The sequence below is a fragment of the Molothrus ater genome, chromosome 1 (assembly GCF_012460135.2).
Source record: "Molothrus ater isolate BHLD 08-10-18 breed brown headed cowbird chromosome 1, BPBGC_Mater_1.1, whole genome shotgun sequence".
NCBI classification, from domain to species: Eukaryota; Metazoa; Chordata; class Aves; order Passeriformes; family Icteridae; genus Molothrus; species Molothrus ater.
In genome coordinates this window covers 115,568,201-115,590,056 of record NC_050478.2, presented here as the reverse complement: position 1 = coordinate 115,590,056, position 21,856 = coordinate 115,568,201, and the positions used below count along the sequence as shown (strand labels likewise).

Here is a 21,856-nt window from a genome sequence, read left to right as displayed (position 1 = left end):
TGAGAACAGCCACAGACTCATTTGCAAAGACTGGACATGAGCAGAGTGCCAAGAGGAAAGTTTGGTTTGGTAGAATTGTATCTGGATGTAGCAGCAGCACAGACTTAGGCAAATTTTGGCTAGTGCTCCTGCCAGATAGAGACTGGTATGATTTGTACTACTTTATTCTTTCTAAAGGAAACCTGGCCAGCAAGTTATGTGCCTTGTCTTGAATGGGTGAAAATTCTCATTATGTGCTTGTGTTGGCCACTAGTAGTTGTTCTGTTCTATGCCAATTTATGCTTATCAAGTATTAAAGTACTGCCTTGACTCGGGATACTTCAAGGAGTCTTTGTGAGATGTAATTTCATAACCATGTAAAAGACCTGGGGTTTGTTCCAAAACATACACATCAACTGAATCCAACTAGAACCAGATAAACATTTTCTACTGGCATTTCTAATAGGGATACTCTCAATTTTAGAAGATTTTAAGGATATTTTCATGACTTTTTGAAGACTTCTGTGCTGGTTACTTAGTTGGTGATTTCTTTGTTAGCATGTGCAAGTGTTCATTTATACTTTTGGCATCCTTATTTTACCATTTGCCTCTGTGGAGGAAAAGCTTTTTAAAATACATCAGTGAAATGTTAACTAAGAGTAAAATGATCATATTTTAAGGTTATATTTTTCTGGTTCTCACCAAGTGCTTACTTGGGATGAAATTGTTAGTGGGATGCTTTAATTCTACCCATCCTTGTTGGCTGGTCTGAGAGCTCCATTTTGTGCTAAATGGCATTTTTAATTTGCAATTAAAAAATCCCCCAATCTTCTCTAAGTTTGACTACATGCCCACCCCTCTCTTTCTGCATTCAGAGGAACCTGTCATCCTCCTGTGGGGGATTTCTTACAAATTAGAGAAAGGAGAATTGGCCTGTAGAAATTCCACTGTAAACACAGGAAGAGAAATTATCTTATAACATTGGTGCTGTTAACTATATTATTCAAAGCTATTCAGATCACCTGGTTATTTTCTTTGTAGGCATTCTTATTTCCAAAGTACTTCTACCCCTAATGATACCTTAAGAGAGCCAGTTTAGTTAGATGGAAGCACAACTATTTCAGACTGCAAACACAAAATTGAGCTTGTAAACATACAGACTTGGCCTTTTGAATATCTGGTCCTAAATGTTTTATGGCCCTTATGCAATGCACCCTTATAATTGAATTACAGAGAGAGGATAACATGTTATTGTGTTGTCTTCTGTAGAGTTGGTTATAATTCTTATCATGTATTTCCAGAAGACGTTATTTTATTTGATTCTTGGCATTTCAGACAAGCCTTTAATGTATTTATTCTGGAAGGGCTCCTTGTGTAAGAGCTACTTGCTCAAGCAAGGACGGTTCAAATGGGTAAAGACAAATCACTTGGGGCTTATTTCTGACACTTAGGCACAATACGGTGCAAGAAGAAGAAAACAAAGTGGAAATAGGTTTTCATGGAAACTCAGAGCCATGGTGGCATTTGTGTCTGTCCAAGTGCTATCTTTACTCACCAGCACCTGGGTCAAAGGAGCAGCATGACCAGCTGTGTCTCTCCCAACCCATCTTTGTCATCTTGGGCATGGTCCCAGAGGGAAAGAGAGCAATGCCTTTGCGTCTCCAAATGACAGGACTGTGATCCTGCCTTGTCCTGTGTGGTAGTGGGTCTTCCCACACACCTCCCATGCTGTGTGGCCATGCAATGCTCACAGCAGGCAGCAATGAGAAAGAACACGAGGTGCTACCCACTGCACCTTGGTAGCCAAGGAGGGGACTGGTCACATACCCTGTTTAATACAGGGAGCCTTTAGAATGGCTGCAGGAATGTTGCAGAGGAACCTGTGAGACTGAGTGGTGGACTTTACGTGGAGTTTGCTGAATAAATTGTTCAGTGTTCAATGGGTATTAATTAAAAACGTGTGTGAAAGTAAAAAAATTTGGAGTTGCATATTGATAGGTCTGAGCTATATTTAAGCTACTTAAGTAGTAACTAGAAGTAGTGTATGTGATATAGTAAAAGATTTGCATAACATAAACATTGTGAGTATCAAGTTGTGGCCCATATACTTCCTGTGATATTATCATTGCTAATCTTATGGCTTAGAGCTGCATGCCTGACAAGCTACTTATACATTATAATAAACTGTTATTACACAGGCACCCGTGCAGAGTAACCATAGTTACACACACAAGTACCTTTCTTTTGGTTAAAGTAAACACAAATATAATCATTGGGGTAAGTACTGGAGCTTTGTAGGTTAAGAGTTTGCTGCTAGCAGTGAATAAAAGGAATGTATCCAGCAGTTCAAAGTAAAATTCACTCACCCTTTTATGAAGATTGAAACATGCTATTAAAGTAAATCATTACAGTGATTTGTTTTATTTTTGTCTTTTTGATATGATTACTTTGAGTCATCACCATTTTTGTTAGAAAACCTGAAGAAAATCTTTAGTACCAGCCTCATCATCTCAGTGGAGTAGCTTGACAGTCCATTCTAATGCATTTTAAGCAACTTATAAATCATTTTCTGGAAGCTAATGATTTATTACTGCTGTAATGAACTTCAGAGGCATCAATACATTAGTATCCATTGTGAAAAAAAGCCATTGTCAAGTCCTATTGGAATGATGATCAGTTTACTATTGTTATTAATGACCCTGATCAACTCTTTGAATCTATGGATAACCCTGTTAGATGACAGAGATCTTCCATTTGGGCAAAAATCAATGCATATGTAAAATAAAATTATGTGGCTTTCTGGACCTTTTATCAGTGCCTATGTTCCCATTGTCTGCAGAGATTCAGAACTACTTGTAATTTCACCAAAGCTGGGGTGCTTCAGGAATAGGAATCCCTGGAAATACTTTATATTCAAAGGCAATGTCACAGTTCTAGGAGAGACTGCTTGTTGCTTTTTTTCCCTAACACTTTCCAGGTGTGGATATGCACTGGCTACTTAATAGACATGTGATGTCTCAAATGGAATTCTCATTGCTGTGTGTCCTGTATTTTTTTCCTATGATGGAAGGAGTCTGTAATACAGGGAAGTTAAATGTTACAGACTGTATGTATCCAGTGCTGGTTCTCAAGTTTCTGAAGTATAGTGCTTTTTCCCTTTCTTTTTGAAATACAAAATAGACTTCAGTGGCTTGACCAAAATAGTAATTACCATGTTAGGGGTTTTTTTCAGTGTTCAGAGATGTCAGAAATTTGACCTTTGAGGCTTTTAAATCTGACCTTGTTGCTTCTTTCCATTCATTAAGCTACAACCTTTGCTCTCTTGTCATAAAAGATAAATGAAGATTCACACAATCTTTATTTAAGAGAAGATTTATTGTTTACATTAATGTAGATTAAGTAGGAGCAAACCAATTATTTATTGTGCCAATCATGTCTTCTTGAACTTTAAGTTAGTTATCACAGTTCTATAATTATCATTTCCAAATGTTCATTGCAAACTGAAGCATTAATAGATTTTGTAAATGTCTTTGAAGATGTTATTTTATATGAATAAGTGGAAAATTATATCTAACCTCTCATGTAATGGTCTAGAGAAAGAAATTAAATTTCAAAATTCAGTAGACAAAATGTATTCTTCATACACATTACATTGTCTTAAAATTATTCTTTTGCTGAGTACCTCCTGCTCTGAAAGCAAAAAATATAATTTTCTGTTGCCAAAGTAGATTTGTTGACAAATTAAAAGCGAGGGAGAGTTTATCAACTTAGGAGTTGTTCAAATTCATCTTTTTGCTTATATAGCTTTTGATTAAGAAATGGATAGGCGAGACCATACTGGTGAGAATTTGTACACTGGGGTAGAAACCTGGGTTTTGTTACTGGGTTTGGTTTCATTTTCAGTTTTGTGCATGTGTCCATCTGAAAGGAATTTGTTTGAAAGTGCACATTTAATGCTAAATTATAACTAACACTATGGATTCACAAAGTGACAGGAAGAAAAGAGGCAAGAATAACCTCCAGCTTGTGTGCTACCATTTCCCCGGAGGTCTGGCTGAATCCAGCATAAATGTTTTTCAGACATCTCAAGAGAGGTATATATTGCACCCCTAGGAGCAGTCACCTCCCTCCTTGCTTCAGGCATGACAGTGCCAGAGGCACACATGGTACCTCTGGAAATGTGGGAAGAATCTTGCTCCTCCACCATTCGTGTGCACCATGACCTGTAGTTGCTCACTTTTACTACAAAGCTCAGTGGTAACCAGATGCTGATTTCACTTCTAGCATCTCATGTGTGCTGTAATGTGTGAAATGTATATGAAACACAGTCTTCCGAAGAGGCAGGAAAATCAGCTTTGGGAAAAATAAAAAATCATCTTTGTAAAAGATAGTGAGAATAGGGCTGCTTTTAAACAGAATTCTGGAGATAGGCACCAGTGGCAGCAGCTTGGAGTCCAAAACACAAGGGTTCGTTTTGCAGAATATTTTAGACTAAGATTAAATCGAAGCCATATACAACAGTGAAATCAATGTGTACATTTAAATGTGAGTTATGTTGGGGGATCATCCTGATATGTTATAGCATAGCAGTTCATACATTTTCTGATCCTGACTTTCTGAGGCCTTGGGAGCCAAAGTATAGCTTAGCTCCTTGATTCATATGCAGTTCAGTGAGGCTTTGCTTCTTAAGCATGTCAGATGAGATCAAGCTTTGCAAATGCTCATGAGTTAACTAGCCAGACCTGCCATCTCAGAGCTCCACTGGAAAATAACCCAAAGCCATGTGTCATGTATCCACACCTCTGAGAAGGACACATGGATAGATTGTTCAGGTCAGCCTACACACTGCAGTTTGGGAGGAACAAATTAGGTAACAGTGGGATAGCAATTAGGAATAGTTGCTTCATTCAGCAGTTTTTAGAAGGCTAAGTAGCATGGCACTCATTTCAGTGAACATCTGCTACATAAATTAAATAGTTTCCAGGAGTTATCACAGAAATTGAAAGCTGTGTTCTAATTCCACGTCCTGTATTTTACTGTTATTCCTAGTTTAAGTGGGAGCGTAACTGCACAAAATTCTCTCTTTAAAATGTACACCTATATCATAATTTCTGAATTCCTTGTTAAAGTTAAGGTTTAATTTAGTTATTAAACATTTTCTTAAACATTTTTTGCTTACATTTAGAATGGGATATAGTTGAATCCTCTCTCATCTTGCTATCAGTATATATTATTCTATACATAACTTTTTTTAAATACTCTCTTATATTGATGATCTCCCTAATTTAATTACATTAAGTACTGGAACATATTTATTTCTCCCATGAGAAAACACTGTAACTTTATTGTTACAAGAAGTGAATTCAGAGAGTGTAGATTTACAGTACTTGTTCTGCTTCTTTAAAAAAACTCATTTATTTCTCTGTGTGGGAGAGCACTTTGCATTTCACCAATATGTTTAGGAAAACAAGATGTCCACAAGATAGTGTGCAAATAACTCATTAAGATTGGTATTTCTAAATAGATAAGAAACTATAGCCCTGGTTTACATCCCATCAGTGTCAAAAGAAAGAAAAAAATGCTGGTTTTTTTCTGTCCCTGAATCAGAATCTCCATGCTAAAAAACATCACAGACTGCCCTAAAGAACCATTCTCAGATGCAGGGCTACCTGATTTCATCTTTTTTTTGCAGATTCTGTAAGTTCCTTCCAGGAGAAAGAGAGAATTTCCTGTTGTAGTTTCTACAATATTAATTACAGCATCTGGATTTGCTAAAGGCAGTAACAGAAAGATGTCTCTTGTTAAATTGTTGACAGTAAAACTGAACATTTTCTTTAAAGTCAGTAAGGATTTTCACAGTAGTTGCCAGCTACCGTGGACCAGTCAGAATTTAAAGATTATCACAAGTGACAACCACTGAGTAAGGGTAGAAATTGCATATAACTGCAATAAAGGGATGCTCTGATGATTCAGAATTTTAACATACATGTTCTAAAATTTCAGTCTTAGAATGTTGCCATAATATCAGTGTTAGTAAATAGCGTGGAATGAGGTGTCAGAAAAAAGAATTAAAGCAAAATAATTAGAAAATTGAAAAGCATGAAAATTGAAAAGCGTGGCTTTTATGTGGGCACAACTACTCACCTATAGTTCAGCTGGGGAAATTAAAATTATCCAATGAATTTTAACACCTTGTAGAGTTCTTTTTTCCCCTTTGAGCATGTTTATTTTTGCTAGTCCCAAAATTTAAAAATTAATTTCAAGCTGAAAAATTTGAGCATCACATTGATATAATTCAAAAGTACTTCTAGCGTGTTCAGTCTACCAACGTTGTTTGCAAACATATCAAGATTAATCGGTCACAAATCTGCTATCTTTTTCTAAAATTAAGGAAAACATTTTGGATGCAAGGACAGCTTGTCAGACTCCAGACTGCAACAGATACAGAGGATGTTAGGCCTCAGTGTAGAAGGATGAAGACACTACTTTTTTGTTTCTTTTCATGATGTTGTTTTTTTTCTTTTTGTTGTACTTCCTAACTAGCAGTGGCAGTTACTTACATGCAAAATATTTTTCATTCCAACATAAGATTTAGCATCTGTTATTTAAACAGTGCAAAGTGTAGTTATTTTTCAGAATAATATAATACCACTGATACAGTATGATATAAAGCAATGCTTATAATTTCTTCAGTACTTTAAAAACTAAGTTATTTTAGCAATACTTTGAAGAGACAGAAGTATTATTTGTTTATGAACAGGGATTTGATTGTTTGTTTGTTTGTTTGCTTGTGTAGTTCAGCCCTTATCTCTTTTTTGTGCTGGAATGGGATTGGTTTAGGTGGCAGAGAAATTATTTAAGAATTCAGTTTACCATTTTTAGCAAAATAGAGCCCCACTTACCAGCCTATGGTTTTGTTGACTCTACAGTGCTGGCAGGAGTAAAATTTAATAAGCTAAAAAGATTAATTGGAGTTATCAAGGGAAGCAAGTATTCTACATATGACCATATCTGAACAATCTCTCTTAAAAACCAACACTTCTTGTGGCAGATGTTGTTTGCTCAACTTTGAGAATAAAAGTGGTCTTTTCAGGAGCCATAAATGCCAACCATAAGAGGTCCATGTGCACTGTATAGAAGCAGTTCAGAATTTTCAAAATAAATCTAGAAATTTTCTACATTTAAATATATTTTTTTAAAGTTTTCAATATTTTCCTAAATATTGTAGACATAGGAATTAATAGTCTTAAAAATTGGTTTATGAAAGATTAGGAGTAATTAAATGCTTGGGCTTGATTTTAAGGTTTCCATAATGGGATGCAGTTTTTACACAGGGTTACAGAAGGCACTTTAGGGTCCATACTTTTCTCTAACATGCATATTTTATATTTATTTTGGTACAGCTCTCCTTAAAATGCTAGGATGTAAATTTAATGCCAATGCATCACATACATAGCTCTTTTATAGTTAATGATCAAGGCTAACAGAAGCATCTAGGTATGATCTTCTTTTATTTGCTTGTCTTCCTAAAAAGCAAAACAAACAAGCCAAGATTTTCATTATTAATATGGCTTTAAGTGTAACAACACATCTATAATTTTTTGAAATGCCTCTCAATTGAATGCAGTATATTTCCTTTATTCGTCACTGAAGGAGGACACTTGTAAACTCATTCAGTTTCTTATCTGTAAACACCACTGGGCCCCTGTTTTGGCCTTACATTCATGAAGAGCACGTCTGCCTTTCTCAGATGAAGAGTTAGACACTTAAAATGACAATTTCACTTACTGTAAATTACACTACATATGTAGCTTCTCTGTCTGAAAATCATTTGGCTTCTTGACTACCAGAAAGGGTATGTTGCATATTGAAGATAGGAGAAGGAAATTGATAGAAGGATAATTGAAGGAACTTGACCTCTCTAGTTGCATTACTCATGCATTACTCCTCTTTCAAAATAAAATGTACAAAAAGGCAAATGTATATGCTGAAGTTGAATTTTTTCAATTTTTTTTCCATATGCTTCTAATTTACTTATTCCACTAGTTGCTCATGCAGCCTTCATCATTCCTTCATTAGTTATTAGTTATTAGTATTCATTAGTCCCGAGATCTATGTACTAAACCTGGGAAGGTAATTATGAAAATTGCCCATACAAATTGGGTAAAGGCACACATAAATTACCAGTTAGAGACTTAGCTAGTAGTCTGCTTGCATATTTACCCGAATTGCATTCATAATTGCAGCAATTATGTGAACAGTCATGGATGCAGTTTTGCACACACCGCAATTACATTTTAAAATTTCTTCATGAAGTGACTAAAATCATTACTTTGCTGAGAAAATCATGAGAAGGTAATGTCGTTACAAAACTCATGATTACTAGTAAAGGATGACCCTATTCTAGGTTATAAATGAAACTTAAAAGAGCTGTACTAATGCCAGTGGTTGGATGGTAGACTGGCATGAATAGCTCAGCTAACATGAAGGCAGCCAGTGGCATTGAGAACAAGAAAAAAGACTGCAGAAATGCCTTTGTGTTACTTGGGATGTTCCTCTGTCATGTCATTTTAGGATTATATGAATTCTAAGCTCTCAAATTATTAACTATCCTCTTCCATAGCATGTGAGTACTTGCCAGGTCAGAGAGGCTTCCAGAGTTACCTCCTGGCAGGGTAAAAGTTTGGCACATAGATCCCATCTCATATTTGGGTTCATTTTATTCAATTACACTAATCTGGATTAGACCTGTTACTTTGAAAATTAGAACCAAGGCCTCTGTCAACAAATCTGATTTATGGGCAGCAGAAGAATGTAGGGATTTCAGAACAAGCCTGGTGTGCTCAAAAGCTTGGGAAATATAAGAAGCTCTGTTTTGTGCTGTATGAATGTTATCAACTATCATCATGTTTCCTTCCAGATAACAGTAGGTTAGATGGTCCAAACAGAAGTTAGAAATATAATATGACTATAGACCATCATCCAAGAAGAAAAGGAAAGCTGAAATACATCCTAGAGGTCTTCAGATTTTCTTTAAAATGAAGCAACTATTAATCCAGACTAAAGCATTTCAACACATTGATGAGCTTGTGAGGCTATGCTGAGAAAACACAAGGGCCGTTTCTTTGACATGTTGTCATCTCTGTGGACAACACCACTCTCAACACAGAGTGGGTACAGCCTTCTCTAATTTGAGGAATTCTTTCTAAAGCCCAGCTTTGTAGGATCTAGGTAATCTGTGATGTTATCATTGTATCCATCACTTTCTTCACCATGAAGTCATCATTTCCAAAGCTTGAAAGTTCTTGTATTTCAGGGTGGCTTTTTTAATGTCCTGAGCTCATGTTCTGTAAATTTCTTTATTCACTATTTTCTACCTTGCAGACAGCAATTGATTCCTTCCTAACTTTCACTATGAAACCTTTCTCTATTGTAGTGGGTTTCATACAAAACAGGTGATTTTCTTTGATTTTTTCTATTGTCTGTGTTAGGATATGCAGAACAAGTATTATATCACAGCACATTCTTACCAAACACTCCACTGTTCTTCCTTGGCATTCAGGGATGGAATTAAATCACTGTATATATAATCATCAAATATTGGTTTCCCAGGTGTTGGTGGCTGCTCAGCAACCAGTTGAAAGTACAAATTTGTAAGATGAATGAGAAAAAAGGGAGTTTTCTCAGCCAAACCAAGGTTGCTGCTTTATTCTAAAGAATAATGGGACAATAAGAGCTTCATAATCAAAAAGAATAGACTGAATAATGAGTTTAAAAGGAAATAAGAAGTTGTGATTGCCCAAAGTATTTCTTTTCAAGAAGTTATGGGTTCTGCTTTTTTCTCTGAAGTTGTTTTGGTAAGTTGATCAGGCTTTATTAAGTAAGATATCCACATTTAGAAATATCAAACCAGCAAAATAAAGATATATTCTAAATTAAAAATATGATTCCCTGGATTATCTTCAGTCACATGCCAATATAATGGACATCAAGCAAAATAAATTTACTAATTTTCAGCTTTTGAGACTGCTGGATATCTGTTCATCTACCATATAGTTGAAAATAAAATAATTGAGATTTTTCCTGTTTCAGAATTATAATATTGGACTTGGCAAGATGCAGATGGATAATTACACTAGAGATGTTAAATAGGTTTTAGAGACAAAATTGTAAATAATACAATACAGAAGAATGATGGACTTATTAGCATATCATTAAATTTCTTTTTCCCTGAGAGCCAAGCATATTTTTCATAGCTCACAAAAAGTATCTTGCCCAGCAGTAACACATGGGCTTAACATTTGCAAAACCCACAATATTTGACAATGGCATTAAGTTTATATTACAGAGGAAATTATGACAATACAATTACAAATATCAGTAAGTTTATCACTTGATAACAAGATCATATGTATGAAAAGCAATCTTTTCTGAGTTAAACATTTTGCAGTCCTTTTGCTTCAACTTCCATTAGTTCTATCACTCATGCTGAGAATTTACAGGGCTGCAACATAGCAGCAGAAATATTTGTTGAAAGATTCTTTCACTAATGTTATTTAAACCATTCAACTCATTTTTATTAGTCTAAATTACTTTTTTTAAAGATTTTGTACTCAATGAAAAGTAGATTCATGTGGGATGTGGTGTGGTTTTTCATAGCTACTGGTATCAGTCAGAAAAATATCTTTCTCAAGGAAAATTATCTTAGTCCAGAAACACTCAAAATGCACAAACAAAATCTGAATGACTGTGGATTTCAGGTGAATGATGAATAATGTGCATTCATCATTAGTACCAGGGTGGCAGGGAGTTACAGGAAGGTTCCTCTGGTTTCATGCAACTGCTGCATATGGGGATGCAAGAGCGAGCACAGCACCCTGGATCCTACCCAGGTCGGAAGTGGCTGGCAGAACAGTTTGCTTAGACAGAGGTGGAATTTATGAATGGGCCTTCAGGGCACTGACCTGACTCTTCCTTTAGCCAGCCATGCCTAGAGTTACTCACGCTCAGACTTTGCTTAATGATTGATGCTCTGGGAGGTTTTTTTGCAGTCACTGTAAGTCACAACCCCAGACAGGACCCTATGGCTCAAGGAAATAATTTCAAGATGCTCCACATCACAGTGACCAAGAGGAAGAATATAGAAAATGGCATACTAGATCTGCCTGTATGACTATGGGTTCAAAAATCCAGCTTCATATCCCATTGGAGTAAAAAGATCCATGAAATGCTTGTGCAGAATGGCAGGAATTCTCATAAACTTAATGATGGGAATAGTGAGAGGACAAATATCTTCTAGAGCACATAGAAGGCCCTGGTTTTAGTCCTTTCTCTGCCTTCTGTGTGACAGAAATTTTCAGTTTTTGAAAATGAAATTTCAAAATTGAGGTTCCTTTGAGGTTCCTTCTGCCCTATATTTCTGTTCAGTGCCTAAACAGGTGGATAACACTGAAAAGACAGCCACTCCTCCCTTGCAAAAAATTTTCAGAGAAATAGCAAACTTAGATTAAATCTCATTGACAGTATTTTAAAAGTTCTTTGTTCTAGTTGATGTGCTGCTCCTTCGGGAAGGAATTGGCATTTTTTGTGACTGAGATGAGAGATCAGTTTAGATCATTTAGGGTTTTCCTGTAGAGATGGGGGGCACAAGACACCCCAGTATTGTACCAACCTTTCAGCTGGTTTAATGTGATTTTCTAACCAGAGAGAATTTTTTGACTCTTCTCACATGGACATCACTATACATTGCTATACATTACCTGAGATGTACCTAATACAAATTCCTTTTCTTGGTGGTAGGGAGGTTTGGGTGGTGTGGTCAGGGTACCTTTGTGTGATAAAGCAAACAGCAAACAGCAAACAACATGTGGCAGGTAATAGTCACACTGCCCAACTCACTGCAGGAAGAGAGTTTGTCACTGCTGTGCTGAACACCATAGGAAAAAGCCCAGAACAGAGCAGAGCAGAACAGAATAGAATGGGACACAATAGAGCAGAAGCGAACGATGGTTACAGCAACCTCACACTGGTGACTCTGCTGTTGTTGGTCAGTCACGGGAGCAAAGCATTGCAAAGGCAACAGTAGCTGCCTGCATCCCCTTTTCTCTGCTGCCCTACACCAAGCTCACCGTTAACATTATTTCCAAAGATCTAGTTTGTATTCCTAGACTTAATCATTTCATGTCCCCTGGATGCCTCTATTTTTATTGTATAAAAGAAGGGGAGACAATATTGTGTCTCTCAGGCATCTTTCTGACTTCATTTCTTTTGATGAAAGGCTATCGATTCAGGTGTGTTTGAGTGAATCTGTGAATATACTGCTGACTCAGGAGTTCTTTAGCATCATGAAAATAAATGTGAAATGCATTATTGTTTTCCTTATGCAAATAACTGCTGAAATAGAAAATTGTTTTTGTCTTTTGTAATTTGAAAAAAAAAAAAAAACACCAAAAAACAAACAAACCAACAAAACCACTTTAGTGATAACACTGTTATCAGGAGTTGTGTGGTAGAATATTTGCCTTGTACCTCCTAGATTCCATTTGTCTGCTGTCAACCTATACCTGCTGTTAAGCATTAGACACTTCAAAAAAGAGAAAAAGATAACACAAATTATTCACCATTAATTCTTTAAAATGAGTCACTATTAAAAGCTTAATTGTTTGCTGAGAGGGTCTAAATTAGTGGACTTTGCAAGATCAAACAAAATTGAAGATATTTGTCCAAATTAAAATGGAAACATGCATCGAGAATATACCAAATGAACATGGATGCTTCTGTAATAATAATTTTATTATCTTCAGCTTCCAGGCCAGACTTTTAATTATGACCCTTTATATCAGGGAAAACCATGTACTCAGGATTAAAAACCTATTTCTTTAACTAGTCTAGTTAAAGACTGTGGTTTGATATATTCTATGCTACAACTTTTATAAAAACCAGAGAACACTTCTAATAACACTTTTCTAATTTCATGGTTCAGTGCACAGTCAGTAAAGATTTAAATAATTCAGAAAGAAAGCCTATTCTGTTTCTTTATTAGAAGTTTGAGTCAGGCAAATTCTTTGACATTTAATAGGTTTTTAACCCTTTTAATAACTTCTTATAATGAAATTTATTGGAAGTTGTTTTAAATAAAGGGTTATTATATTAGAGTGAATAGCAGTCGGTAGTTTTTTATGATTAGTTTTGAGACCTTGGCCCTGTGTGGCTCAAAGGATATTAAAACATAAAGTAGAAAAGAATGTTAATAGTCACCAAATTAACTGTGTACCGAGAAATATAGAAACTGTATATGACTGCATTTTTGTCATTATGTGATCATACTATAAAATTTTGCAGTCAAATTTTGAGTATATAATAGCTTTAAAGGGGCTAAAGATCACTTACAGATCCAATACTATATAAAACAGCCTTAAGTGTTTTAGTTTTTAACAGAATGATTTTGAAAAGATTAGTGTAGTAGATTTAATAGGAGTGGGGGGTTTTATTATTTTTCATTTAGGGTTCTCTTTACATGTGAGTTTTGTGATGTTTAATTTTAAGACTGTTTTCCTAATCAAAAGAAATTTTGAATGATCCTTTCAATTTATTCTAAAAAATGCAGTGGGTTTAGTATATAAAATACTCCTGTGTATAGCACTAGAATATTCCCCAAATACCCACTTACTTTAAAACTTAGTCTTTCATTATACAGTTAGCTGATACAGAAGAGAATTATAAAAATGAGATGATGAAAACACACCTCCCCTCCCTCTGTTAGGTGGTGCTTTGAGTTATTCCTTTTAATGTGTGTTGAATAGTTCTCTGTGGTCATTTCACAGTAACCTTGACTCTCATAAAAAATCCTTCTTTAGCACTTGTTCACTTATAGGTCTGCTAAAACAAGACTTGGTTGGAAATATGATTTCTCCTTTAACTTCATGGAAACAAAGATCTGATAAACTGTGAATCTTTGGGTTTGATCACTCTTTGTTCGTGACAGGACGTACATACCAAGTACCAGTTTTAGTCTAATCAAGAAACTCAAACTTCCTGTCAGATTTCAGATCTCCAAATATTTGGGTCACTTTTTTGTTTTTCTCTGGTGTATAAATACAGATGTTCAAGTTATCTCAAGTTTTAAGCTCTCTCATGAAAAAGCATTACCACGGTGGAAAACAACAGATACAACTGCATGATTTGTGATTTGTTTTTGATTCCCTTGCCATTAATCTAGGATCCTGACCATCAACGTGCGTTGAACAGCCATGAGGTACCATTGCTTGATCACCTGTATGAACTGAATAAAAGGTGTCTAAAATTGACATTTCTGTGGTTTTAGACACTTTTAAGTTTGAATGTATGGTTGTACAGAACTATAGAATATCCTGTGTTGAAAGGGACCCACAAGGATCATTTAATCTAAGTCCTTGTCCTGCACAAAACATCAACAAGAGTCACACCATGTGCCTGAGAGCATTGTCCAAACACTTTTTGAACTCTGTCAGGCATGGTGCTCTGACCACTTGCCTGGGGAGCCTGTTCATCATTTGTATGATGACCATTGCTTGCATTTTGTAGCGCTAAAAAAAAAAAAAAAATAATCATTAGGTCTTTTTGGTTTATCAAGTCTCTTGATCCTAAATTTCCTAAATCATTTCCCAAACACTATCCCTTCTTTCTTCTCTTTTGAAGCCTTCACTTACAGAATCAGTGATTATGTAGGAATTACTTTTTTTCCCCTCTTTTTTAATGAACATCTCTTTGTCACTGGAAAACATCTTGCAGATGTGCATTGGCTTATGGTAGAAGATAATTAAATTGCCTGAAATAAAAGCAGTAACATTTCTAAGCAAATTTCATGGCTTTTCAGGGGGTTGGCACAACCAGACTGATACTGCATTTAATGTAGTGTTATTTGGGAACAGAGAAACATTCAGATTTAATACAGCACAGGTAGTAGCACAAGTTTCCTGGGAATATAAATGAGAATACTACTATTAACAGAGACCCCCTCTGCCTACCAAAGAATGTCCAAGGCACCAGATCACTCAGGTGGGTCATGCCAGTGAAGAAAGAAGGACACTGTGGGTATCTTCATAGATAACACTTAAGATCCCCTGGGGTTTTCTACTTTTTTTTTAATGAATCGATTGAACCATTGCTTTCTGTAGTCTGAAAAGTTGTTACTCTCTAACTTACCTTGACCACTCAGACAAGAAGCAAAGAACTGTCAGCCCCTTCTGCAGTGTTCATCAAAAATATTCACAAGAGCATTCAACTTGTAGAAAACTATGCAAAAATCATTTCAAGAACTGACGGTGATAACAGTAATAATGTCTGCTGCTTCTTGATACGAATTTTCTCAGAGTAGTGAGATATGTGAACTTTACTTGCTTCAGTGAGTAAGCCATGTGTATTTCTCCTTATGTTTTAATGTTTTAATCTCCAGTGAATTATCTCTAGTGTTTCTTGCTTGTACATAGACCTTGTATTTACTTTGATCTGTTAAGGCAACCTGTCTTTCTTCTTTCATTTAGTGATAACATTTATTATAAATGAATCTAAATAGGAAGGGACAATTGGGACTTCTGCAGCTTTTCAGAGAGATGTTGCCTCACAGTTATTAATTATACCTAGAAAAATAACGTGAATTATTTTGCTAACAGCACATTCCCTTTGAAACTTCCTGTCTGATGCTTCTCAGAAAAAAAATTATTTGCTTCCTAAAGCTACATTCTGGGACATTAGTTAAGAGTCCTGAAATTTGACTCTTTCTGCATCTTGCATATGTTTACCAGCTTGTATCAAAAAGGCTGATAATTAATTTTGGAGTTTTTTATTGCTATGTGATACCTTCTGTAAGAGATGAAGGATTCTATCTGAATGCTGTGTCAGATGAAAATATCTGTATTTTGTGGACTTCAGAGCACAGTCTTTCAAGAAATATGAAGGCTATTGGATATAGTCCAGAGGATAGCAGAAAGAATGATAAGAGGTGTAGAAAACACAGCATACGAACAAAGTCTTTCAATCTTCAGGTTTAGTTGTTTAGTCTAAAGAAGAAAAAACTGAAAGGAAATTCATAACAGCCTTCTAGTGTGTACAACTTTTCTGTAAAGAAGGAGAAAAACATTCCTCAAGTCCACTGGGAGCAAAGCAAAAAGTAGTAGGTTTAAATTACAACACAGGAGATTTAGGTGAGACATTATGGAAAAAAGCCCTTTCCACTGTAAGGATAGTTAAGCACAAGAATTGCCTAGGGAGGTTATGAAGAGGTTAGACAAACATATGTCAGAAATGATTTAGGTATAGCTAATCCTGCTGTGAGATAATGTTGGACTAAATAACCTTTTGAGGTCCCTTCTAGCACTATTTTCTGTGATTCTGTGATTAGGATACTGTACTCACATTGTCCTGCCGTGAGATGTTTCTTTACAGGGATGATATCACTGAATTCTGCACTGTATGCTTTGCTTTGTTTTTACTGTAAGCTGATGGGATGAACAATAGTCTGATGTTCAAAGCTCTTTAGCCTTATTCTTAGTACCTCAGAACTTTGAGCAGGGCATTAGGAGCTCATCTTCAGCCAGACAGCCCTGTTCTGGTTTTGCACTACCCATGTGTCAATAAAGGGTTTGGTACACACCTTGGATTTAGGGACTTGCACTGTCTTTTAACTTGCAATCAAACACTTATTTGGCTAAATGCTCAGTTTCTGCTTATAAGCAAAATGCAAACAGAAAAAAAAATAGACATGACATGTATCATAGCTTCCCCATTAGTAAAACTAAAATAAAACCAGGCATGTTCTAAAGCTGAATATAACTCAAGTTGTGAAACATCCTGGAACTGACAGATGGAGAATGATATTAAAGTGCCAGATATTATCATTATTACCTCATCACAGAAACCATTGAAGACATCAGTTTAAGGCTGTCCTTATCCTCTGTAATAGTCAAAACTCTTTAACTTTGTTCTTCCATTTGGCATTGTGCCATCCATCAGGATTTCGGTTCAGCTTTGCATTCGGCAGGAGCGTGTTCTCAGTATTGCCTCTGCATCCTGAATATGGCTCCAACACAGCCACACAGCCCTGGTCTTTGTAAAACTCCATCTGGAGGAGCAAGGAATATTAGGTTTCAGATTTTGAAGGAGTTTAGAAGAAATTGGTCATACATTTTGAGAGAGTGTGTGTCTGATTGGTGTTACTATTCTGCAGAGGTGAGGTTGTCACAGCATCTGTGACAGGGACACACCATTATGCCACGGCAGTGACCCGAGTGTGTAGTTTTCATGGCTGAGTGTGTTCTTGAACCTAGAGAGGAGGTGGGACCAACCAGTTCTTGGTTTTGGTGATACTTTAAGAACATGAAAGTTCATGTTTTCCACGGCATGATCTCACAACTTTTTACATTTATGTGATTAGTTGCCCATTCTTACCAAAGGAATGAGCAGTTTCCATTTTCTTAGACAATCCCACTTTTTCACCAGGCAGTATGGGAGAAGGCAGGCTCTGCAGTGCATGGTAAAGAGGTGAGCCAGAAGCCTCATCAGCAGATGTGAATCACGTCTGTGGATCCTGAGTGCCACAGCTCTGTGAGATGGACTTAGACTTTCTTGTTCTCTGCAGGCAGGTCCCTTAGGTGGGGGTTTCTGGCTTAGCATATGAAAGAGAAAATGTACTGTTAAACAAGCTTATTGGCTGCTTAAACCTGGTTTTCTGCAGGTAGCCCGGTATTCATCTGATTTAAAAATTCAGGAGAGAAGCTGAATTCATGTGAAAAGAAAAATACTGGCGTGGGGGGGGGGGGGGTTTACTCCACCACTTCATTTGCAGTCCTCAGAATTTCCCTGGTGAAGGGTTCTCTTGCAAATATATATACACATGTATTTTGTACGGGGATACATTCAGTACTGTTCAGTTGTTATATTATCTGAAAACAGCCTATGTTCAATACTGGAGCTAAAATTGTATCACAGACTGTTAGAAAATATATGTTGTATAAAGAAGACACACGCAGAATGTTCTGTATTATCTATCTGATATTTGATACTCTTAAAGGAGAGATCTTTTTGAATAACAGCAGAATCAGAGAATCGCAGAATGGGTCAGGTTGGAAGGGATCACAGTGGGTCATCTGGTCCAGGCTTCCTGCTGAGGCAGGATCATCCCAGAGTACATGGCACAGGATTGCATCCAGATGGTTCTTGAGTATCTCCAGTGAGGGAGACTCCACAACCTCTCTGGGCAATCTGTTCCAGTGCAGTCACCACTCCCTCACACAGTAAAGAAGTTCTTCCACATATCCAGGTAGAGCTTCCTGCATATCAGTTAAAGCAATTGTATCATATTTTATTTGAGGGAAAGTAATTAATATGGTAGCCCTTGCTCTGCTTTTAGAGATAAATAATTTTGAAGTTCATTCAAAATAAGATTTAGGAGTTTCATGTAGCAGTTGTTACATTTCTAGAGTTCATAAAATCATTAGGATGCCTACCCTTCCTAAAAAGCAGTCAAGCCTTTCCAGCTTTTTCTGGAAGGGTTTATTCTGCACCACGAGATGCTGCCCCATGAAAACCTGAGGGCTCAGCCCCTGCTGGCTGAAGGGTGGGAGGGCACACACCCACACTGAGTGCTGCAGACAGGGTGAAGGGAGGGCTCTGGGGGAGGGTTTTGCCTCCCTGTGCCCAGCACATGAGGGACTCTGTGGGTTCCCATCCCTTTACTATTTGCCCTATGTTGGCCAAGAGAACCTGGAGACCCCCCCAGTGCTGCTCCACTTTCCCCAGCTGCTGCCCAGCTCAGCAGCTGGATCCAGAGCAAAGTGTCTGAGCAGCAGTTACAGCTGCATGGGCACAACTGTCTTGATACAGATTGTCTGCTGGAGGCAGAGATAATGATAGCTTTCAAGGCTAATATGCTTGGCAAGAGGGAAGGGACCAAGAAATCAGTAGTAATTTAAAAATATAAGTGTCTACCAGGATTCAAATTTCAGCCTTCAATTGATTTCATCCACTGTGCTCTCTGTGCTCATCTCCTCCGGTGCTTTAGTAGTCATTAAATGAACTTGGAAAACAAGTTTGTATTGATAAGTCTTTTTACCAAAATCTATTAATTTCTAAAATAACATAAATACAGGTATAATTGTGATGTCACATTGTCAGAAGCCAATTCAAATGCCTTTCAGAGATACAAGTACCTGTAAAGTGGTAAGTATGCCATAACTAATGGTATTATTAGCTTGATTTACTGCCAACCGATCACCTTTATGAAAATCAATCCCCAAGATCATAAAATAAAATATCTCCCAAAAATTGTTACATTTTTACACTGTCAATAATAAGAGAAAAGATGCAGTTATGGGTTTATCTTTACTTTTTCCTGTGTGTTACTGGTTGAAAGGTATCTTACAGATTGCTGTGATATGTGGGGGAGTGTATATGAGCAACAGATAGGTTATAGAAGTCATGAGCTATAAAAAGATTTTTAAAAAAATAAAATCTGAGTGATCTTTAGACAATTAAGATGACATGTCTAACAAAGACTGTCAGTAGAATAAATGTGGCTATGTTAATATATTGAACCATAACACATGTCCTTATCATAATGGAACTTACACAATGGTAGCTTCTGTCAGATTCTACTTTATATGTACACACATGTTTTCTGATGCACAGAAAGACAACCATATCTATTTCATTTCAGCTCTGAATTGATACTTCCATTTTAAATCACCCACAGAACATCTTAGCTTAAATCTGAGCTTCTCTCTGAAACTCTGCTATTTGTCGTGCTTCTGTATGAGAATACTGAAAAGAGGTTACAGGCAATCTGCTGAGGTCTGTGTGTATGGTGCATTTGACCTCTGGACAAGAAAGGAGCTTCATCCTCCAGTGCTTTTAATTCTTATCCTTGCAGAGGCTGAATCTGTTGCTTGCATTCAAATAGTATGTCTCGTTAATGCTAAGAAGCAGTGACCCACATAGCACAATGGATTCATTTGTCAATCCTGCGATTTCTGAGCTTTCCATTCATATATGTCTTAGCAGTAAATAGACTCAGAAATCATTTAATCAGTCTATCAATGCATCCTTCTTGTCAATGGTCTGAATCCTGAAAAATCCAGTTTCTCATTGGGTAGCACCAGGTGAAATAGATTTGGACCCAATACTAGATATGCAGAGTCTGAAAATTCCCTGCAGCTCCCAAATTGCAACTCAAAACCACCAAAATCCTAAGTTAAAAAAAAAAAAAGCAGGATCTGGAAATTATCTTGAATTTTGAGGATGTTATTGTTCTGGTCTAGGTCTGAACTTCAGAGTGCAAAGCTGTCCCTGTTTGTTAGCATTTCAGAAATACTCTACACACAGTTACAGAAAGCAGTGCCCTTTTGTTCCCCCATGAAAAAAACCCTGAGCTTTAATTGCTTTTTTTTGCTATTTCCAAGGGCTGAGGCTAGAGCCTGAATTCTTTATAACAGTCAGTGTTTTGCAAATGTCAATCATATCCTTACTATGTTTATTTTCAGTATTTACATGTTTATTTAAGTACTTGCCATTTCCTTTAAGCCAATCAGGCCAACCGAGGTCTAAAGGAACAGAACACTTTATTAGTGATATGCTTAATACAGTTTTTTTCCTCTTGTAGATGCAAGATTTACGGAATACAGAAGGAGCCCAGTATAGTTCCCATCCTCAGATGGCAACCATGAGGCCAAGGGTTCAACGTGCAGATATTAGGCAGCCAGGAATGATGCAGCACGGGCAGCTGACTACTATTAACCAGTCCCAGCTCAGTGCACAGCTTGGTTTGAATATGGGTGGAAACAGTGTTCCTCACAACTCGCCCTCTCCACCTGGAAGCAAATCTGCAACTCCTTCACCATCCAGTTCAGTCCATGAAGATGAAGGAGAAGATAGCTCTAAGGTAGGCTTAGATGCTAGGATTGCTATGTAAATGGTGGATATTTTTAGGACCTGCTAAATGGATGATATGGCCACAGTTATTAAGGTGATACTTTATACATGATTGGTGGTTCACTGAAGTGAATAAAGGGTTATGAATACAGAACTTACAATATCCAGACAATTCTTCAGGCAGCTTCAGTAAATTGCATCATTCCTCTTTGTGAGAGCAAACTGGAATACTGTTGAACACTGAAAGGATAGTCATTCCTTTAGGACTTTAATATAAGGGTTGAGTTTTCTCACTTGCATAGCAGGGATGTTTGTTCCCAGTTAAAGATCAAGTTACTGCTATAAAAAGTATGAACAGTCTGTGCAATATACTAGTCTTTGCCACTTGGTCACAGGATGTGTAAACAGAGCATCATAGCAACCAGAACAGAAAGATCCTATGAACTTTAGAAACCTTACCTTGAAAATCTGGAAGACCCTGTATGCATTCATACTTTTGAGAGGTGCTGACACTTCATCATGACATGTTTAAGCTTCATTTTCATGTCAGTGCAGGAATGAAGTGATAAGAGAAATTTACATATTAAATTTCTTGAAAGGATAAATGTCAATCTATATAGCTGGTTTTACGTACAAAAATCTCCCAAATCTCCCAAAATCCTGAAAACCTCCCAGAAATACACAAGTCTATTGTCTTAATTTTGCAGACAGAAAAGCTGAGACACAAGACTGGGACTTTGTACTAAGTCATCCCTTAAACCAGGAATAAAGCATGTTGAAACTGGGGACCTCCTTAGCTCTGTTTTGTGGTCACTAGAAAAAAGCAGTCCTGTTAGAGCACTCCTGCAGTGCAGTGTGTGCCACAGACATGTCTGGTGGGGAAAAGTTGCAGACTTGCAGGGAATGTGAAGAAAACATATTGTGAGTCACTGAGGAGGTATAATCCAGACAAGAAATGTAAGTCTGATTTGTTTTA

At 36.9% G+C, this 21,856-nt stretch overlaps 1 protein-coding gene across 3 annotated transcripts in view; it reads left to right on the top strand.

Annotated features, from left to right (window-relative positions):
* The window catches only part of TOX (thymocyte selection associated high mobility group box), a 218,702-nt gene that overhangs the window by 153,007 nt on the left and 43,839 nt on the right, over positions 1–21,856 (top strand). For 2 of the 3 annotated variants that reach the window (XM_036406263.2, XM_054515103.1), the window contains exon 4: positions 20,612–20,890. The exons of the other annotated variant lie outside the window; for it this stretch is intronic. In XM_036406263.2, the coding sequence (XP_036262156.1) occupies positions 20,612–20,890 (279 nt within the window). The remainder of the gene's footprint in view (positions 1–20,611; positions 20,891–21,856) is intronic. 3 annotated transcript variants of the gene reach the window in all.